The sequence below is a fragment of the Choloepus didactylus genome, chromosome 3 (assembly GCF_015220235.1).
Source record: "Choloepus didactylus isolate mChoDid1 chromosome 3, mChoDid1.pri, whole genome shotgun sequence".
Lineage (NCBI taxonomy): Eukaryota > Metazoa > Chordata > Mammalia > Pilosa > Megalonychidae > Choloepus > Choloepus didactylus.
Window position 1 is genome coordinate 198237000 of NC_051309.1, and position 21790 is coordinate 198258789.

General features: G+C 37.6%; 1 protein-coding gene across 4 annotated transcripts in view; it reads left to right on the plus strand.

Annotated features, from left to right (window-relative positions):
* TENM3 (teneurin transmembrane protein 3) overlaps nucleotides 1-21790 on the plus strand; it is a 763383-nt gene that overhangs the window by 730142 nt on the left and 11451 nt on the right. For all 4 annotated transcript variants that reach the window (XM_037831054.1, XM_037831055.1, XM_037831056.1 and 1 more), the window contains 3 exons: nucleotides 10660-10835; nucleotides 12104-12339; nucleotides 19859-20155. In XM_037831054.1, coding sequence (XP_037686982.1) covers nucleotides 10660-10835; nucleotides 12104-12339; nucleotides 19859-20155 — 709 coding nt within the window. The remainder of the gene's footprint in view (nucleotides 1-10659; nucleotides 10836-12103; nucleotides 12340-19858; nucleotides 20156-21790) is intronic.

Consider the following 21790-nt stretch of genomic DNA (forward strand, 5'->3'; position numbering starts at 1 on the left):
ACTCTAAAAATCTGTGGTTCTGCCATTTTCTCTTCAGCTTCTCACAGGCTCCTGGCAAGTCTCATTCCAAAAAAAACAACTGTTAATATTTCAGTCGAAACTAGTATTTTACTTATTATGTTGGTGGTAATAACAGCAATTTGTAATAATAAAATTTTCTCTCTCCAAATGAGCATCCTACTCCTTTTTTATCTTTCCACCTTACTTTCCATTTATAAATCTCCCAAATCCCTTCTTGTCCTCATTCACTGCACAGCCATGTTCTCGTGTGTGGGTCTGTGTATGGCTGAATCAGGTGCTACCCTGGATAGCAAAGTGCCAGAATACAAGGAGGAGGACAAAAGAGAACGATGGGTTTGTACTCTGTGAATTTTTCGGCCCCAGGGAATAAATCCAGGAGAATGAGGGTATGCAAAGTTCTGACTGACTCTGGAGCAAAACTCTGCCGTGCCACACCAGCAGTCGAGCAAGTCTGCATTTCAGGACCAGCACAAGACCTGTTACCTAAACAAGTAAGACGCATCTCGCGTCTTAATGCGTCTCACGTGTTAACCTTCCTTAGTCAATTAATTATTTTTAAGTGGCTTAAACATGGTCCTTCTCATAATGATGACCAACCTAGACTCTTCTGAACCCCTAAGGGAACCAATTCTGGAATATCCTGAATTGGATGCCTTTGCCTGTGAATTTTAGAGGTGGGTATCATCACTTTGCCACTTCTGCCTGCTGTCATAATAGCTATGTAAGAGAAGAGGCACTGGGTCACTTTTTCCTGAATTTGATCCTTGGAAAACATTTTTCTGTGACCATCACTGTGCTCAGTGTTCACAGAAAGGAACACTGCACAGACATGAGGGAGGAAAGATCTGCCCTTCTCTCGCTTCCCCTAAACTCATGCTATCTGGAGTGTTTAAAAAAAAGCGAGTAGCAGTTTAACTGCAGACCACTACCCTTTTTGTTTTTATGGAGCACAGCACAGGTCACAATTTGTCCCATCAGCAAGCCCTCATAATGCAAAGCGGCAGCAGCAAAGAAATTTAAATTGGTGTTAAGTAATCCTCCCCTCTCCGGCTTGCAAGTCTCACCCTATTCTCATCAAAAGCCCCTTAGCACTTGAGACAAAGATCATATAAGATAATATACTTAATGTCTTTTTTATTTTGCATTTTCTCTGAAATGTTTGTAATATGGAGGTAGCAGTCAACTGAGTACCAGATGATCCCATGATTGAGAGGTTGGTTTATTGCTCTATTCACTAAAAAGCCTTGGTGATGGAAGCATTTTACATTTTCTATCCGGAACCTCATTTTTGAGGATTTCTTAATGACAATACTGCTACTGAATTCACATAAATTATGTATTTGTCTATGAGATAATTGTTAAAATACATAAACCTCAGGTTTGTTCCCAGAATACTTAAATGTAAATTATTTAATATTAGTGCTACAAATCACATTATTGCTATTAGGCGTCTAAGTCAGTTCACCATTGGATGTTTAAATCAGATTCTGTTCTGTTTTTGCTACTTACATGTTAAGGAACATGTTCATACAAAATGTTCTACATTTTAGTTATGATAGTGTCAATAATTCTGTTCTACTTTCACAATGACGGATAAGATGATGTTACAAATTATCACTGTGAAAAAAGAATTGCCATAACAGATGGCAAAGATGAGTTTTGTTTTTTGTTTTATTGTTTGTTTTTTACGACGTGAAATCAAATCACCGTAAAAGTGGTTTCGACAGCAGAAAATAATCATAAATTATATTTGGCTTAGGATTTTAATTTTATGACACATGGATGCATGGACTGAGTCTGTCAGTCCATCATCTAGATTTGCTACAGCTACCCCTTAGTAATATATCTTTTCTTTAGTGAACTACCTTAATCAAAATAAAGAGTCAAAACAGTTGAATGTCTTAGCCATAACACATTTTTGTTTTTAATAAAATTCTTCTACTAATCTAGAAAAATACTAGGAGGGATTTTTAAAGAAGGGGAAAGGACATAGAATTATAAGAAACATCTTACTTAGAACAAATAATAACAAAATTGCATACTCCTTCCATAAAAGGGAAATTTTGAACCAGGAAACAGGGTAGGTAGTACAGATAAGGAGACCAAAAATTAAGAAAAAATGGTGAAAATTGCATTTGAGGCATAGCGTTGAGATCCTACCTCCCTTGTGAAGTCTTTCTTAAGTGCACCAGTTATCTTCTTCTAAACTAATTATTCATGGATTAGAGAGTTGTAACATATTCCAAAAAAGAGTGGAACACAGAAAACTTGAAAGCTAATTGAAATATACTGGAGACTCAGAGGCTAGAATGTAACTGAACTCTCAGAATATGAATTTTGGTTTATGAAGAACAGAAAGCTAAGGAATGTATACTGGTCATCTTAGTGTCATGGTAAATGATTGACACAGAGATGCTCTTTCGTGAACACTGTTGAGAAGCCAACTTAAAACTGCTTTGCCTGCAGAAGGAATTTCACTGGTCACATTATGTTGTGTACTTATTAACAGTAGCCTGAACAGTCTATGTCAAAGCTTATGTGAGCATGGTTTTCACTAAAAACACAACAAAAAAAAAAAACTCTTAATGGCTATATGAACTTCGAAAAGTCAGTTAAACTTTCTAAGCTTCATATTCTTCTTTAAAATGAAGGTAAAATTAGCTACTAGAATAAATCTGATTGTTAAAGTCTTCAAAAAAAATATGATTCTTTTCAAATCTGGAGGAAGGGTGAGGAGTAACCGCTCTCCTTAAATTGAAGAGGAATTTTGGGATCAGTTGTGGCTTTATATAAGCTGTTAGTGAGGAAGATTTTCACAGATGGTCAAAAGAAGTAAGAGAAGGAGATCGGAGAGAGTGAAGGAAGGATGGAGGCAGGCAGGCAGAGAGGGGCAGAGCCAAATAGGAATTCAGGAGCACACTTAAAGAGAAGCACATTTTAAAGAATATTCTGGGAAAGTCAAATCACAATTCCCATGCCACCTTACAGTTCAAAAAACCAACCTGAAAGTAGAGAATAATCTTAGGAAGACCGCTGAATTCCAGACAGTACCGTAAGTATTAGACTGTCTTCCTCTGGTGATATAAGAAGCTAACAGAAACATTCTCTGCTTAGATATCCCACCATCACCTTAAATTAAACACATATAAAGTTGGGCTATGGTGATTAAGCCAAACTAGCTCCCTTCGCTGCCCCCATTTATGTTAATAATGCCACCATCTAGCCTCTCGGCTTTAAATACAAGAGTCCTCTTTCCTTCTTTCTTCCTTTGTTCCCCTCTATATCATCCTCTTAGATGTGCCTTATCTTTTCCATTCCAGTTGCTGCTCCTCTAATTCAAGCTCTTGTGTATAGAACACTTCTGGATTATGTCTCTTCCCCCCTCTAATCTATCCTACCACTACCAGATTGATCTTCCTAAAATCCTAAATGATTTGGTATAGACCTATCTGAAAACAAAAGGGCATTTTAAAATCTAATTGATCAGAGAAATCCTGTGTTGGTCTCTGCTCCCCAAATTTTGAGGAGGAGAAAAGAAAGGCAAGAAGGAGAAAAAAAGTTTATTAAACTAAATTTTAGTTCCTTCAACCTCCAACTACCTTGATATGTCTTTGTGCTTTCTTGATATGTATTTCCAAATACATCAGTCTCCTCCAAAAAAATGAAACTACAATTAAAAAAAAAAAAAACAGTTGCCTTGGAATTAGATATTGCTGAAGAGTAAAAAATTTATCAGTAGTCATGCTAGCCAATAATGACATTCATGGGGGTTAAAATTATTGATGTTGGTAACCATAATGTTTTAAGACAATTGCTCTTTTTTAGTTACCCTGATTTTACTGATAACTATAGAATTATTTTCTTACCCCAACTTATTAACGTATCTGATATTCTGCGGTAGGGAAAAGAGGAGGAGGGGAGAGTTAAACGTTTGGGTAGTTGGGTTTAAAAATACATACATACACACCCACCATCTCAGAGAGAAAAATGTATATTGTACATCTTCTAAGATCTTTTTGCATTAAGTATTCTAATCACTCTATGCAAATGTATACTTATTTGTCCTAATAAATTCAATTAATTGCTACCTTATGATGAATTTTCTATACCCAACAACATGAACAAAGTTTGCTTTAATAATAGCATATTCTGCCTACCTTTTCACTCCATACAGGCACACATGGGCTATCATAAAACCTGGAGTAAATGTCCTTGGCATTACATGTAACATTTTATGGCAGGAAAACCAATTCCTGCACAAAGCCAGTGCCTATTCCCAAAGTAGGGTGTGAACCAGAACAGGGAAGGAGAGTAACAGAGCTGAAATCCTGCTAAGGACACTGTGCTCCCAGTGTGGGAGGAGCAACTACATGGGCCTGGCTGGCTCCTCTGGCCACATCCCAGCAGTGCATGTGGCTGCAAAGAATCAGAGAATGATCTGAAGGAAGTCACGGAAGACTAGAATCCAAATGATAAAAGGAATCTTAGCAACCAATAAAGCTTCTCTAGATGTCAGACCTGTAAAATTTGCTCATTCCCCATTTCCTCCATCATTCTAGCATAGTTACTTGTCTTCTCATCCTATGTATTAGATGGAAGAAAGTCTGTCTTTGTCTGTCCCCTCCCCCTGCTCCCTTTCCTGGATCACTCCAGCAGCACCAGGGGTGGTGGGAAGTGGAATGGAAAGAATCTGGGACTAGAGGGCAAACAAGCCCTTGGCTCAGTCTCTAATGGCTGTTCAATTAACAACTTTTGTTATCTGGCCTCCCCTTCAATGCCACAAGGCCCAACTTCTACTTGATAAAACCGCAGCTTAGCATTCTTAAGACAAGATTCCAGTAAACCCCTACTGCCAAGCATTTACTTGTTTATTTAACTTTATCCTCTATTATATATATATATATATAAATGGCTGTTAAACCCTGGAAGGAAATTTGAACCTAAGGAACTCTGACAGATGGAAGAAAAGATTCTGCGTCTGTATAAGAGGGATAGTGAAACAAAGACAAGTTAGGTAAGTCTTTCAGAGTTCCCATAGTGATTCAAATCTGAAGGCAAAAGACATACCCCCACTAACAGCTCTCAGGAGGCTTACTTGGGGGAAGACAAGTTAAGAGCCAGTCATGACTGAACTTGAACATTTATCCCATCCAGAGGCCTACAGAATATGCTTAAACCAAAATTTACTGCAGTCTTGCCTCCTCAAGACAGGCTTAGATTTGATTGGAGAAACCAGTGAGAGTGATAAAACATACATTTACCTAGCTTTCATTCACCATTCCACAGGCGAAAAGAATAGAGGTTTGGGGGAGGGGCACTGCCAACATTATGTGAATAAATATATGTTTGTCTCATCTTTGCGACCAATTCAGTATCAGGCTGAATTATAGACCGACAGTCTGTACAAGGGGCAAAGAACACACCACTCTTCAACAGCCCCCACCTCTCCAGAGTTATAACTGCTTCTCTACTGGTTTACTTGCTTCTCTAAAGCCCAGCCCTGATTTACATACATTTTTCTCCAAAGCAGAGGATAATTTTTAAAACAAAATATTTGATTAAAGAAGCCATTTTATGGGGAAGCACTGAAGACCATAAATAATCCTGTCGAGTTTTAAAGAAAGTTTTCGAGACCTGCAAATTGTTTCCACTTGAATAAATTCACAATATCAATAGTCTATTGACACTGGGTTGGTAACAGTCTAACTCAGTCAATTTTTCTCTCAGTCGAGGATCCACTAAAGATTTTCAAGCAGAGAAGTATTATAATAATGGTGTTTCAAAAGATGAACTTGGCATCAGTGACTATAGAGAAAGGCGGAAAGACCAGTTTTTAAAGTCTAGGGCAGCTGTGGGAATAGGAAGAGAAATATCTGAGAGACATTATGAAAGAAAAATGATGTCTGTAAGGGGGAGAGAGAGAGAAATTTGCATGTCAGGATGACTACAGCATTTTCAACTGAGAAGGACTGAGGCTGTGACTCTGGGGCATTTGTCGATAAGCACACTGCTTAGGAAACTTAGAAAGGGATTTAAAAATAAACCACAAAGGCTAAAACAGCAAATCTAGGCAAAAATGCAACCAAAATTTAAGACGAACAAACAGATAAATATCAAATAAAAGCATCCCATCAGTGACAGAGCAGAAGGTCATTAAGAGCCTGAGGGAGTTTGTCTTTTCCAGCGAGAGTCCTTTGTGAAGAGGGGTCGGGCAGGAGCAGAAAAGAATGTGCTGTGTTGTGAATTTGAAGCTATGAGGCTAAGATCAGATGAGTGGAGTGGAGCGCATGAAGTTGATGTTCTATTCAAATTCCCTAGAGCTTACTGCAATGTAAATTCAAAAAGCTAATAAAAGAAAACTACATCTCAAATATACAAGCCAGGCAGGGCTAGTTCACCACCAACACCAAGCAACATTAAATTGAGCCACAAAGTTGCACATAAGCAGAGAGTATATCCAGAGGCACACATTTGATGGAAAGGCCTCTTTCAGTACCTGGGGTCAAAGTGTTTCAGGGAACAGTAGGGCATTTGCTGGTGCATTGTTTTTCCAATTTTTGTAGAGGTAAAGAAGGGTCAGGCTGACATTTCTGAAAGTAAATGAAAATCATCTTTGACTACTTTTTTTCTCTCACTCCCTTATCCAGAGTTCCCCAGTAACTTTAATGTGTCTGACTGTCTGATTCATTTTGTTTCCATTTCCACTGACAAGGGTACTAATCTGTGAAAAAGTATTCATGGTTCACAATGAAGTGAAAAAATAATAGTAAATAATGACACTGTGGAGGATTTTTTCATGAAGCTTCAGTTATTATTTTTAAAGAACTTTCCTTTTAAAGAACTGTCCCTCACCCTGAAAGGAGGTCTTTTTGACCTGTGAAATATTTAAGTGACCTTTCTTTATGAAATGATGGTAGTTTTTTTAACTTAAAACCTATGTTGGTCCTCGATATTTTTTCCCGGTTTGTGAAATCAGTAAGTCTGGGAACCACTCACTGCCTGGCTTATCACCCTTCCCCTAGGCTCCTTCAATGCTGCCATCAAATTAGCCTTATTAAAACCTGGCTTTTCTATAAAGCCTTCTCCAGCACCCCCACAATACCCAATGTTGAAGCCCATCCAAGGCCCTCCATCTACCATACAGCCTCTGCTGCAGCCAGGCTCTTCTACGGGGTAACCTCTTAGCAGTTCTTCCATCTTCACTCCTCCCATGTGTAGCGCCCTGCTATATTCCTGGCTGGAATACTCTCTCTCCCCTGCCTTATCTACCGTCTGCTACCGTCTGACACCCACATCTGTATCAAAGCCTGGCTTAGGTCTCCAGCTTGATATGGCTTTTCCCTAGCTACTTCAACATACAAACACTTCCTCTTTCTGTGCTCATTGCTCCGGCTATCTCTACCACTCACCCGGCTCACTTCATTAATAGTTTTCTCGTATATGGCTTCTCTCCCCAACCAAACTTCTTACACACTTTGTACTCATGGGGTCTCACACTGTAATTCGCTGGCAGAGGTTATTCAGAAACTGTCAGGGAGAAGCTCTGCTAAGGACCTTACACCAGGGCAGCTTTCCTGGCCTTCCTTGTGCAAACACTTCAGCCCTATTAGTGCCTACTCCTCTCAATCAAGGCACAAAAATTCAGAACTTCCCAGGCTAAACTGTTAAGCTGGGCCACTAAGATCCCAGCTTAACCCTGTGTCATTCTTACTGTACCAGCTACAAAGGTTACTTGTATTTTTATTTCCCAAAGAACTAACGGCTAATAGGTTATAGTCTGAATGCTCAGCATCCTGTGATACAAAATGCCTGCCCAGCAGGAAAGGGAACATGTGGTAAACCAATGAAAGAGCCAAGTCAAAGGTTGGAGAAATGCTTTCTACAGGAGAAAGGTGAAGTTTGTGCTTTAGATGGAATTGGGGCTAGAAAATATAAACCAGCAAGAGGATCGGAAAAGGGCAGGTCAGTGACAGCAGCAAGAATGAATCAGCAAAGTGCTCGCAGGTGGTATTATAGAAAGCTATGTTTTCAACTTGAAATCAGGCATTGTGATTTATGAAACGGTTAGTTAGCAGACCTAGGGTCAGGCACATAAAAGTTCCAGTTATGTCTCAGTCATGAGACAGGAGAGCCTAATCAAGTCACCTAACCATACCATACTCAAATTTTAATTTTCCCATCTGTAAAATGGGAAAAAAATAATGTGGTGCTGGACCAGCTTTTGTATAGGAGCATTCAAAAGAATGCCAACTTTTTAAAAAACATATTCTTCACAATATACCATGAGAAAAGTAATGCAACACAAAGATTTTGCCAAACTTAAGCTTCACTGCCATGGATATGAATCTGCCCCAATTGTGGTTTAAATATAGGTCTCACACCAAAAAAATCATCAAAATCTTGGACCTTATGTCACATAGGCAAAGTCTCTGATCTCTGAACTAGAGGTAGTGATTAGCTCAGAATCAGTCCCTAACCCACAGGTTTCCAAGTTACAGTGCAGGCAACATAATGCTCAGCTTTCTCATTCATGAGGTTATCTGAGTAAAACCCAAGTATAGCTTTATACAAGCGAAGTGAAGTGATTTTTAAATGATCATGTGAAAGAGCAGAATGACTGTAATAAACAATTTATAGGAAAAGAATTCAAGCAAATTCTTATCCCAACACTATACTATAAATCAGAAATCAAAAAAATCACATTATCTGAAAAACATACAAATTAGGTAAAGGAAAAAACTGTGGAATGAGTGAGGCTGGAGCTTGGGGCTGGGAAGAAAAGTAAGGAACAGGCTCAGAAAGGTAGGATTGAACTTTAGCCTGGTTTTGTCAAAAATTCTTTAATTCTGCTTTGCTATATAAATAAACCTATGCATGTTTGTTTCTTCAAAAGCAATACTTTCTTTAAAAAAAAAAAAAAGCAATGACAAGAATAAACTATTTTGGATTTCTTTCATATATGCCTTAATCTGCTAGGGGCACTTGGGTTGATGGGGGATTGGAAAGGATGTGTGTGTGGTTTTTTTTTTTCCCTTCAAGTCTACCTTTTATGAGTCCAAACAATGCTTATACTTAATGGTGCACTTGCTTTCTCTTCATTTCTCCATCTCTCTCTTCTCCCTCTTGAGTGCCCATTCCTGCTGCTGGCTAAGCAGCATTGTAAATTGTCAGATCAAGTAAATCAAACTCATGATCTGACTGATACTGTCCCCGCTGAATTAATGGATCAGCTCATCACTGGGCACTGAACAGATAGCTGTCTTTCTCCTTCCTCTTTTCTGCCTTCCCTGTCTCTATCATGACATTGCCCTTGCTGAATCTTCTCTGCCTTTGTTACTTAGAATCTCCTCTAATTACTAACCACATTTTTCAAAGCTAATTTTTACACTTTTAAATCTCTTTATCCTTTTATTCCAAACTACCATTCAAGTACTTTTTTCCATCCCTCATTTCCTTGTTGCCCCTCACTTACAGCTATTATTATGATCCTCTTCTATCTTCATTCTCTGACTTTTCTCCCTTGATAATTCCTGTCTTTCTTCTAATAACATTCTTTCTCTACAGTTCTGGGCTTACTTTAACCAAGAAATGGTTTAAGTCTCCATTTCACATGGAACGTTTTATTAATGAAGCAGCCTTAGTCTCAGTCTGAAATCCAATTTTAAGTATATTGTTGTCCCAGTGAATTCCCTAGTTTTTAAACCCAGAATTTATTTTCTTTCTTCAGACCACAACGCCATATTTGAAATTTTCTCCAGCACTGCCACAAATAGCAAAAGTCACAAAAATTCAGTACTTTTGTGAAATGTTATATCTAAAAATGCATATTTATGATCACAGAACAGCTTTTTAAAATATATCCAAGCATTTAAATTACAAAGTTCTCTTATATGGTAATAAAGAGTAAGTGTATAATGAAAAAAGGAAATAATCATTAAATGTCCAGAAGTATTACATCTCAATTCAATACACATAAGTCATTATTCAAGATATATATTCCTACAATGTCAATACAAACAAGACAGATTACCACCACCACCGCCAACATTTAAGTGCCAGTTTGCCATTATGAAATATGTCAATCGCTGAGAAATAACAAAGTCCAAAAGGCTTTGATTTTATGAGTTTGTTGGAGATGTCTCAAGACACTAAAAGAATATTTTACATATGCAAATATACACATGTATGTATACATACTGTTTTACAAAGTTACATATAAGTTATATATTCATTTTGTACTGCCTTAGAAGGCCTAAGTTAATAAAACTTTGAAACACGTAACAGCAAATTAAATCTATTTTGTAGAAAATGTAGAGGAATACTAAGGAATTTACTATCAGCAAACATGTTCCCTTTGAAACAGCAAATTAGATGTGCAGAAGGATTTTGGTCACACTTCAAAGAATATATGCTGAGATGGAGAGCTATTCTGTTTACTCTTGCTCTCACCACTGAGGTTTTTCTATGTTAAATAGGCTTCTGATTACTTCAAAGCATGTTTGAAGTCCTCACCATCCATAGCCCATGCACAAATATTCTTCCAAATTTGTGCAGCTAATATTGGTACGCATTATACTTGTAAATAAGAAGAATCTGTAGCTTCCTATTTAACTCCAAGTTAACGCCTCTTTTATTTAGTTATGACAGTGAAGGTCATCTGACAAATGTTACGTTTCCAACTGGAGTGGTCACAAACCTTCATGGGGACATGGACAAGGCTATCACGGTGGACATTGAATCATCCAGCCGAGAGGAAGATGTCAGCATCACTTCAAATCTGTCCTCAATTGATTCTTTCTATACCATGGTTCAAGGTAAACATGAAAGAATACTTTTAAACTGATAATTCTGAAGTGCCAGTAACACCCAAAGAGCAAATGACATTCCCTCATTTTCTAATAAGATGATCCAGAAAGGAAAATGAAAATATAAATCTCTAGAGATATTAATAAAATAGTCTGGTGTCTACATATACTATTTAGTTTACTTAGTAATACATATATATATATATTTACATATTTTCAATCACATTTTAAAATGTTGATCTAGAAGGTGTCTTTTTCCACTCTCATTTAATAAAACAACTTAATTCCAACTCTTCACATGAATCATCAGACCCTTTTTGAGTTATCTAACATAGTTTTCCAGAGCAGGTCTACTTCATTGCCATGTAAGTGCAGTAGTTGGAGACATAGCACTTTTTGAATCTGTATGATGCAGTCAGTGGATCACTGAAAATTTTATACCAAATTCCAAGCCCCATTTACATAGTATTTGGAGACTTTCAGTTTTTTCATTCAATCTACAGGCATATATACAATATCTCCATAAAGGAACCTCCTGTCTTATTTGTTTTTCAAGTAATCTTTAAAAGGCCTGTTTGCAATGACACTTGCAACTGTGAGGTCATACTTACAAATGACCTAAATCTATGCTAAATTTCCTTGACTCAGTATTTTTTTTTACCAGTTCCGTCATGTAATCTCAACAATCAAAATTTATTATTTAAAATTTAAATACTGAGAGAGTAGCCTACAATATGAGAGTCTGGTGGGGGAGGGCTGAAATTGGTTTTTTTTTAAGTTAATATCAGGGGGACTATCACCTTATATTTTTGGCATACAAGGTATAAATATTAAAATCCTTTCAAAGGATCCCTGACAAAGGCTATGAAGGGATGGGTGTAGGAGAGAGTGTAAGACCATAGAGGTGAACATACCAGTCTCTTAAAACAACACATACTTGGCTCTTTACAAAATATATACTGACCATTCCATGGAATTAAGCTCTGATTTCATCAGGCAAAAGTAAAAAAGAAATATAAGAGAAAAGGAAATCTATTGAAGTGGAAGACTTTAAATTCCCCTAAAGTTTGCCTTTAATATTCAGCCAAACGTCTTGCAGAAATGCCAGAAATCAAAGTTGTTTTGCTACTTTCTAAAAGGACATCATTAGGGACTCTTTATTTTCTTGTAACGGGAGTTGGTCAATGTTTTAGAAATTTATATCACTTCTACCTGCACAACCATCCAACTGTTTAATCCATGGCTATAGTTCATGCTTTCTGCTTCTTGTCTTGTAGATCAGTTAAGGAACAGCTACCAGATTGGTTACGACGGCTCCCTTAGAATCATCTATGCCAGTGGTCTGGATTCACACTACCAAACAGAGCCACACGTCCTGGCTGGCACAGCTAACCCAACAGTTGCCAAAAGAAACATGACTCTCCCTGGTGAGAATGGTCAAAATTTGGTAGAATGGAGATTCCGGAAAGAACAAGCCCAAGGAAAAGTCAATGTCTTTGGTCGAAAGCTTAGGGTAAGTGCGTGCTGAAGAACAGGTGATAGTGCTGTGTGGGTGGCCTGTCCAGGTGGATGTGACTACTCTCCTACCCACCCTCTCATCTGGTGCCACACTCAGCGTGGCTCACCTTAACTTTGCAGCATGACTTACGGCCAACCTTAAAGTCAGTAAGACTGCTCATAATAAAAGCCACGTATTTCAGAAAATGTTTTTTTCAACGTATCTATGATTAAAAAGAAATTCTTCCCTGGGAAATTAGGAAATTCCACATAGCACAATCCCAAATAGCCTAGAAGTCAACTGATACTCATTTTACTACTGTTACCTTAAAAATCTTGTACTTTTCCTTTACCCACTCTGTTATGTGGGTTGGGGATAAGTAAAAGTTGGTTTAAATATTCCAAGTTTTCCAAATTATAAATATGTGTATTGAAAGAAATCAGCTGGCAATTGAAAGTTGAATTATTTCTTTGCATTCTCAGTATTTTCAAACTTCAGTTTGGGCACATAAAAGGTTATTCCCTTCAAAACCTAACTGCTACCTTTTTACCACTGATGGAAAACCCCAATTTATACTATTTATGAGAAAGGTAATGGTATTTCTGCTTTTGCTCATAAAACAATCTTCACAAAAACTTCTCTGCTTTATCTTGTTAGGTTTTTTTCCTACCATACACATTGTGGACCAAATATATCTAGAAGTCAAACTGTGATTTATGACAGCTATATGGTAAAAACAACATAGATTAAGTACTAAAGAACAGGTTTCAAGAAACTACCTTAAGAATACAATAAACTGAATCTAATTCATTCATTCTATTAGTAAACACTTCAGTTCATCAGACAAATGCAGATAATTCTTCCCAACTAACATATTAACTTGAAATCAAGGAGAGAGAATAAAACAAGGAAGAGACCATTAAAGACCTTTTTTTTCACCAAAAATGGTTAAATTATTATTAGAACAAGCCAACATTATTTGCTTTGACAATTCTTCAGGGCTAAAAACAGCTACTGAGTCTTTCCCTGGCTAGCTCCAAGAAATAGAAATGAAATAAAAAGAATCAGTCAGTCAAAAACAGACTGTATCCAACTTGCTAGATATATCTGACCCCACTTCAATTGTAAGACCAGTATTTGGGACTCTAAATACATGGTCTTCTAGAACCAACACTGTATACCTCCACCTAACCATACTCCAGTCTGTGGGAGCCAGATGCTCTAGCTCCAGTCCTCCCTGGATCAGGAGATCTGCAGGAATGAGCTGAGGAAAGCTGGAGAGAGGTTAATTAGGTCAGTGAGAGGAGTGAGAAGGAAAAGCAACAGAATACTACAGAGATGAACAAGACTGGGGTTGAAGATAAAGTTAAAGGCAAGGAAAGAAGCTCCAAAGGGGTCAGGGTTGTTGCCTAAGTAAACACCAACTCCTGTCTTTTCTTCTACCGATCCTAGGAATCAGGAGCTACTTCCTTCCCTGTCTCCTGCCACCACTTAACGCTTCTTCTCAGGGCCCCTGCCTCCCTGGACCATTGCAAACTGGAAGCTACTTCACAGGCTTTATCTTAACTACCCTTAAAGCAGGGATAATGTTTACGTACATACCATCACAAACACACTCCCAGTCACACCTATGCTCAGACACAGGACTTCATCCGAATACAAAAGATACTGCTCGCATTTGTGTTCTTCACTCAGCACACCAGAGAAGACACAGCACTTGGTTAGAATTCAGAAAATACAGGCTCTAGATCACCTCCAATTTTTACCAATAGTATACCTTACTGGAAAATCATAACATCCCTGAACCTCAATTTTCTTAACTATATTATGATATTTAAATTATGATGAAGCTAATAAACTATCATCTAGATAACACCATAATATTATGATATAGATGTATTATAGATAAATAAAATTTACCCTGCCCTGCCTCTGTTTCACACAGTTGTTATAAGAATCAAATGAGACAATGTGAACATACTTTGAAAACAAACTGGCATGCTTATATATTCCCAAACCCTGACTCAGAGAATCTCAGCCACATACACAAACACTGGGGCAGTTATACCTAAGAGATGGATGGGTGGGAAAGAAGCTGTTCAGCCTGCTGGGTAGGAAGGAAAATTATCAGTGGAAAAAAGTTAAGAGTATTGGAAATACTTTGTCCAGAAACTGACCACATAACATAATGCCTGCTATTTTTTGAGACGAGCTATGTCTAAAATATATTCTTTCTTTCTTGGTAACACTGCTTTTCTAGACATAAAAAGAAATTAGGAAGAGAAGAAAAAAAGAGAGAGGCAAGTAGAAGAAAATCAATCTTAAGTTTCTGGTTCTCTGCTTGATTCCAAATGAAGAAAACATCTCTTTTGGGGAGGAAGAGACTAGTGCACACAGGCCTGGATGTTAGTTTCTTTCTAAATAGCAGAACCACAATGCCTCAGCAAGACATGTCAGAAAATACACTATTTAAAATAGCCTGTTCAGTCACACTGAAAGGAGATTTCCAGCTGATATGTTTGATTGCTCTCATAGAGACAATGCCAAGATCACAAGGGAGGGTTTCTTATATTCAAGATAAGATTGGATGTGCCAGCTCTGACTGCTAATTTCATTCCTCTGTGGATTCTAAGACAGAAATTCTAGGGAGAAAGTGATGATACGAAAATCCGGTGTAAGGACTCAACTTGGAGTCTACCAAAATAGGGAAGAGGGGGAAAAAGGAGAAAGACCTGAGGAAAACATAGCAATCTGAATCAACCCCCAAAAGCCATTCATTTCCATTACACCCTCTCCTGAAGAGAACATCTCCTCTTACTTTTGATTATTTTCTAGCAGAAAATTCCTTTGATTTTTAAGTTACTGACCTAAATTTAACTATGTGTCTGACACATGGCTGGTGGACACTCAAATATTTATTAAATGAAAGGATGAGGAAAGCAGGCCTTACAATTCAGATTATTGCTATTTCCTTGCACTGAGATATTCCTAAGAAAGGGGGAGAGTGAGAGAGTGATTTGGATAAGGCATACTTGCAAATTTTTGACTGCCATAAACAAATGTTTTCTGTAAAGAAGGGATTAAGCAGAGAAGGGTGATGGAGCTTAGCACAGCAGGGAAAAAATAATCTTCGTTCACACACAATTAACACTTTAAGGTACTGACAAGGAGCCAGATACGACAAAAAGTCCTTTCACCCACTTATTTCATTGATTCCTCAAAACAACCATGCAAGGTATAAGTATCATCATTATCAACATTTTCTGGATACAGATGAGGTCCAGGGGCATTAAGTGACTTATTTGCCCATAGCCACACATAAAAAAGTAAGTCAAAACTCAAACACATATTCACTGGCAGTAATAATATAGCATTTACATGGAACTTTACTACTAACCTGCTTTTACTTGCCTAATTTAAAGTCTAATGCTAGGAAACATAAAAATTAAGAAACATGAAAAAACAATTATGAGGAAAATAGTGATATCATGAAATAAAGAAGAAACCTGAATTATCAACACTAGATGTATTAGATTATAAAGTAAAACCAGGCAGGTAGTGGAAAAGGAAAAAAATTGTATAAGAAACGAACAGCGTAAAAAGCATTTTCTATGAAACAGTAAATCGAGGGAAAAAGGGGTAGACTCAGCAAGCCATAACATGAAAATGAAATCATGATAGACATGTGGGAAAGCATAAGCAGAATAAAGGTAAGACTTTATCTTACTTGTTTATAGCTAAATTTAAAAAAAATGAGATGCAGACATAGCAGTTGCTGGTCTTTGTCTCATAACAGTCTATAAATATTCCTTATTTTTGTCAGTGCTAAAATTAGAACCAGCCTTTAATCACTTAGAAAAATTGTTAGATGGCATGCTAATAATAAAATTAATTTTTAAACCAGTTCAAAATACAGATGTTTAAAGGAAAAACTTCAGTGAATCATTTTAAAAAGCAATCCTCAAAAGTTAAAAGCCAAAAAACGTGTTTAAAGGTATACAAAAATACAAAAGCATATTTCAGCATATTTAAATTTTACTATGCCAGTCACATTTGTGCAATGTCCCATTTCTCAGTTTAATCAGAGTGGCACATCCTAAAGTGGGATTGTACAATGCAGTTAGCACTTGCTGACATGCGGCAAGATAAAATCTGTAGCAAGTTGATGCTTTTAAAGAGACACAAGGGAATCTTGATATATCACTATATCACCATATTATGCCCTAGTAATGAACCAGCCCTTCCATACTTCCCTCTATAACATATCGAGTAAATTTAATAATTGATTGTGCTAACACCTCTCTCCTTGAGAAAACTGTTTAATGTCTTTATGCCTTAAAGTTTTTCAAGCATTCCAGGAGGAAAACTGGAACTGCCCCTTTCCAATATCAAAGTGATGCTGTGATTAATTAAAATCAGGCTGGACATGATCTCTGAAAAGGGGGATGTTTCCATGTTTACTTCAAAGAAATATCACACATCATTAAGGAATTCACAGTGATCTCTTATCCATATACATCCTATGGATTTATTTCAATAGTGATACTCTGATATAAATTTTTCATTTTTAGATGAGCTATTTGATTTACCTTGATATTTCTGATAATTAGAAATATTACAAGGCCACTGGGTCATGGGACAATGCTAGTGTTTTCTGATTATCCAAAAAAAAAAAAAAAAAAGGAAAAAAGATTGAAAAGTTGCCATGATATCATAAAGGTGTCGTTAACCAGGACCATGTCCTAGAATGGAAGTGTCCCTAGGCTCCTGTACTTTTCTGTTCGCAGCATCCAGAGAAGAACATTTGGGCTTGTTTGAGAGGAATCAAAAAACACAAGACCTGTTAGTATCCTTTGAAATTTTACATTTGAATAACAGTGGCTGGTGTCTGGAAACAGTAAGAATGGGTAAAGCTTTGGCTTGTGTTGGCCATGTGGGAAAAACAGAGCCACATTCTGATTCTTCCCTTGTTACTTCAGTTTGAGAAGAGGATACAAGAAAGGCATTGCATACATTAGTCTGAATAAAAAGAATATTTTAAACTTCTCTCCAGATGCTTGGTCTCACAATGCTTCCAGATGCTTCCATATGGCGACATGTTTTCCATGGCAGCTCACACAGTGGCAATAGTAATTACATCATTTGATTTTCATTTGGATGTTTTGGTGTCATGTAGCCACATTCACAAACAAAGCAGCAAGTCGGAAGCCAGTAACATTATAGACAGTGAAAAGAAGTGGTTCCAGACCTTTTTGCCCAGAGTATTCTCCTTACAGCAACCAAACACTCACACCAGATCTGCAAACCAGATTTCTTATACTCTAACCAGAGGAAATACTGCAAAGATAAAGGAGGGTTAAGGAAAGCAGGAAAGAATTGAAATACAAATTAAAATGAATACAATGTAAAATAAAAACAGATGGGGCAACCCTGTGGACAGCATTGTCCAGGGAAACTACACAGCCACTCTTTCATGGTATTCACAGCCTAGAAGAGCTGAAGGAAGAGAAAAGGCGGCAAACCCAAACATTCAGGATTTCTTTCCTCTTTTAATCACAATCTGAGAAACACAAGAGCCCTAAGGACACCATTTAAATTTGTGCAAAACCTCTTCTTAAGATATTGCAAACTTTGTGCAAATATAAAGGGGAGAGCTGGATTCTACCAGTTTAGTATCACATTAATTTGTTAACAAATCCAATCTTTCCAAAAACTTTAAAAATATATATTTGTAACATTAGCTAGTAGCTTCTTTCCTAGGTACTCAAAGCATTCTGCAAACGTAAACCAACAAAGTTGCACAAATGGCACATTAAGTCAGGGAGCAAATAATATACAGAGATTTCCACATGGGGAAATGAAAGCTTGGGAATCCTCCAGCTAGACAGTCAGAATCAAATAAAAATCAATGAAAGATAACGCTTAAGGGATCTAGTCCAACTTCTTTATTTACAGATGGACAAAACAGATTCAGGGTGGCTAAAAGGCTAAAGTAATGCTGCTTCTAGGCCCCATCAATATGGAGACCAGGCTTTTTGACTCCCCATCCCTCTAATACACACGCACACCCCCCACCACCACCTCCACACCACGCACCAGTACACACCCATTTCTACTATGATGCAGTGTTTTTTCCACATTAGCTAAATCTGGGGAGAGAGAGCAGAAAAATTAAGATCTCCTAATTTCCATCCAGAACTGCCCTTTTCTCTGGATGTTTTTTCTTTAACACCACCACTCTACCTATCAAAGCAGAATTTGCTAGTTTATACCTTTAGGTTTCCATAGGAACCATTTCACAATATTGTCTTTGAACAACCAACTGGAAGGGTTTGAGCTTAAGGAGTATTTTTGCATGGGACTTGTTTAATGTCAATAACAGAATTCAAAATTAGTTTTACCCCAGCTGTTACATAAATATACATGTATAATGTACATACATGTGCATGTACATATGTGTGTGTGATTCCATATGTGTGTGTGTGTGTGTGTGTGTACATAAACTGATTGGCTTAGGAGCCTTTATTTTGAAGCCAGACATGGCAAAGTAAAATTAAGATTTTCCCCACTTAAGTTTTTACAATACTGTTTAATAAGCATTGGGGTACACACAAGCCACCACCACCACCAAAGTGCTGGAGAAGACCAAATTATAAATAGGCCATGATCTCTGCCCTTAGGAGGTTCACAATTGGCAAACACTGCAGACTATTTGTAAAGTAGAATTTAATCAGGGCCACATTTCCATCGCAATAATGAATGCTGGTCTGCGTATGACAGGATCACAGATAGTAACAGCCAAACCTAGTGGAAGATTTTGGGCATGGCACATAGCCACAAAGAGTCCCTACTGCAGGAACAGGGTGCTAGATTTGTCAATTAAGTACACTATTCAGTCCATGTAGATGTGGAACTAAAGCATTCTGAGGCCCCTACCAGTTAATCAGATGTTATCAAGACAAAAAGGCATTCTAAAAAATTGTGACATCTCAGCACTTGGCCAAAAGCAATGATCGTGTTTGTAACCTCCTGCTATTTAAACTCATTAATAATTTACAGTAATGTGGGTTCCAACTTCTACTTAACTGCTTTTCAAAGTGTTAGAGTCACATTTACCACTGTGTTTTATTTAATGTAGCCATGATTAATTTACTAAGCAATTATTTTCCGATGTCTTATGAGGGGGAAGGGGCTTTGAGTAATTTACATAAATGACATGTTTACTGCCTTTCATAGTTTCTCAACAAACTTTAAAGCAAATACATTTTGGTATTTTTCTTATCACTTGGCTGAAGTTTATGAAATTTAATTGAAAAGGTTTTGAACAAATGCCAGGCTATCTTTCTGCTTAATGAAACCTTTTAAAAGAGCAGTTAATCTACTGCCTTGCACTTGTACCCAAGAAGTTGCTAAACTAATTTACTGACAAAGAGAATCAATCATCAGAAATGGTGTTTAAACAATAGCGGGGACTAATAAGTGAGTAGTATTAGAATAACATGATTTATTTTATCATCTTGTTTGTTTTTAATAGGTTAATGGCAGAAACCTCCTTTCTGTCGACTTTGATCGAACAACAAAGACGGAAAAGATCTACGACGACCACCGTAAATTTCTACTGAGGATCGCCTACGACACATCAGGGCACCCAACTCTGTGGCTGCCAAGCAGCAAGCTGATGGCCGTCAACGTTACCTACTCATCCACAGGTCAAATTGCCAGCATCCAGAGAGGAACTACTAGCGAAAAAGTAGATTATGATGGACAGGGGAGGATTGTATCTCGAGTCTTTGCTGATGGTAAAACATGGAGTTACACATACTTAGAAAAGGTATGCATGCACACTAAGATTTAAAGAGGGAAGGGATGGTCAACATTTTTCAGTAATCGCCCAGAGTACTATGGGTGGGTTGGGGGAGGGGTGGGGACCACAGTGGCACATGGCTGAGTTCCATTTATTATTCTGAGTATCAATATGTAAGTCGCATTGGTAAGGCAATGATGAATTTCTGCATTAGCAAAGTAGTTTCTCCTTAGTTAAGTTCTATCAGACTCTTTTAAGTGATTTATACTGTAAACAAACAAGCATAACACTGCCCACCTGCCACGCTTGTACATCAGCAACATTCACAAATTAGACCCTGAGCATGTAAGTTATTTGTAAATAATTTCCATGCTAGCATTTCCATTTAAGAAAGAGCCTTACGTTAGCGCAGTTAAAGCTGTCAGTCATGTGTTGTTCCCGGCAGAGCTTCAGCATAACCATAAAAAGCATGTAGATCCTGTTTAGTCATTATTAACCAAAACAGGTTATTTTCTTACAAAGCCACACTTTCAGTTACTCTGTGGCATCTCTCTTTTCTTTCTACATATAAAAGATAAGCATCCTAAGACTTTTTCCTATTCTTAAGAACTATGCACAATACCAAAAATGAAGACTTAGGGTTACACATGTGCAAAATGCTAAGTCATACTATATAAAGCTTGGGGTCAAGAAGGAATGAAAGTGAAAGAAAAAGGAAAAAAAAGGGAAAGGGCAATCTCCCTGTAATTCCTTTCTTAAGAAATCTGCCAAAGAGCATAGTCATGGAATGTTCATTTGCCCTTGAAACAAACTTTAGCACTGGGAATTACTCTTTTTTGAATTCTAATACCTCTCAAACGTCACAGCACTCTACCACCCATTACACGGTAGCCTAAGTTACAAACTCAACTCTTAACAGTTACTTCCTCCGCCCTTACTTACAATACACCTAGCAGCCAAAAAATTGACATCCACATCATTATTGTGCTCACATCACAAAATCTTGTTCTTCATCAGATGTACTCTATGCCACTTCTCCATCTAAACCTTACCACTGGCTCGTGAGCTATCCCATCTAAACCTGGACAGCCTGTTCATAGATTCTCTTCCTTAGAACCGGTTTCAGGTTCAAAATTCACTGTAGGATGCTACCTATCTTAAGGCAGACTCCCATCTCTGGAATGCTTCCAGCTAGGGCCCTACTTGTCACTCTCTCCTGCAAACCCACCAATCTGCTCTCCATAGAATAAATTCAACCCCAAGATGACAGACTATCTCTGTTAGATGACAAATTCCCTCCATACTAAACATCTCACTCTAGAGATAGTCATTCAGCTGGTTATCTGTTGAATGATCCCCCTACACACATACCTTTCTGGAAACAAATCCTAACACCTGGAAAATATTTCACTCTCCAACCCATCAAGCCCCAAGACTGTCTCCCTGAAAAAAAACTGAGAGGATCGCTGCTTAATTCTAGAACAGTTTCCCCTATTTAAATTAAGTACATTACTCAGATTGCAAAAATTGATGGTAGTGATCATAATATGACTGGAAAATGTTTAAATGGAGCCAAGGTGCATGGCACTGACATGAGCTGCTGTCACAAAATGACAGCAGCAGTAACCGAGAGCACCTTCAAGCATCAATAGGGGTCAGAAA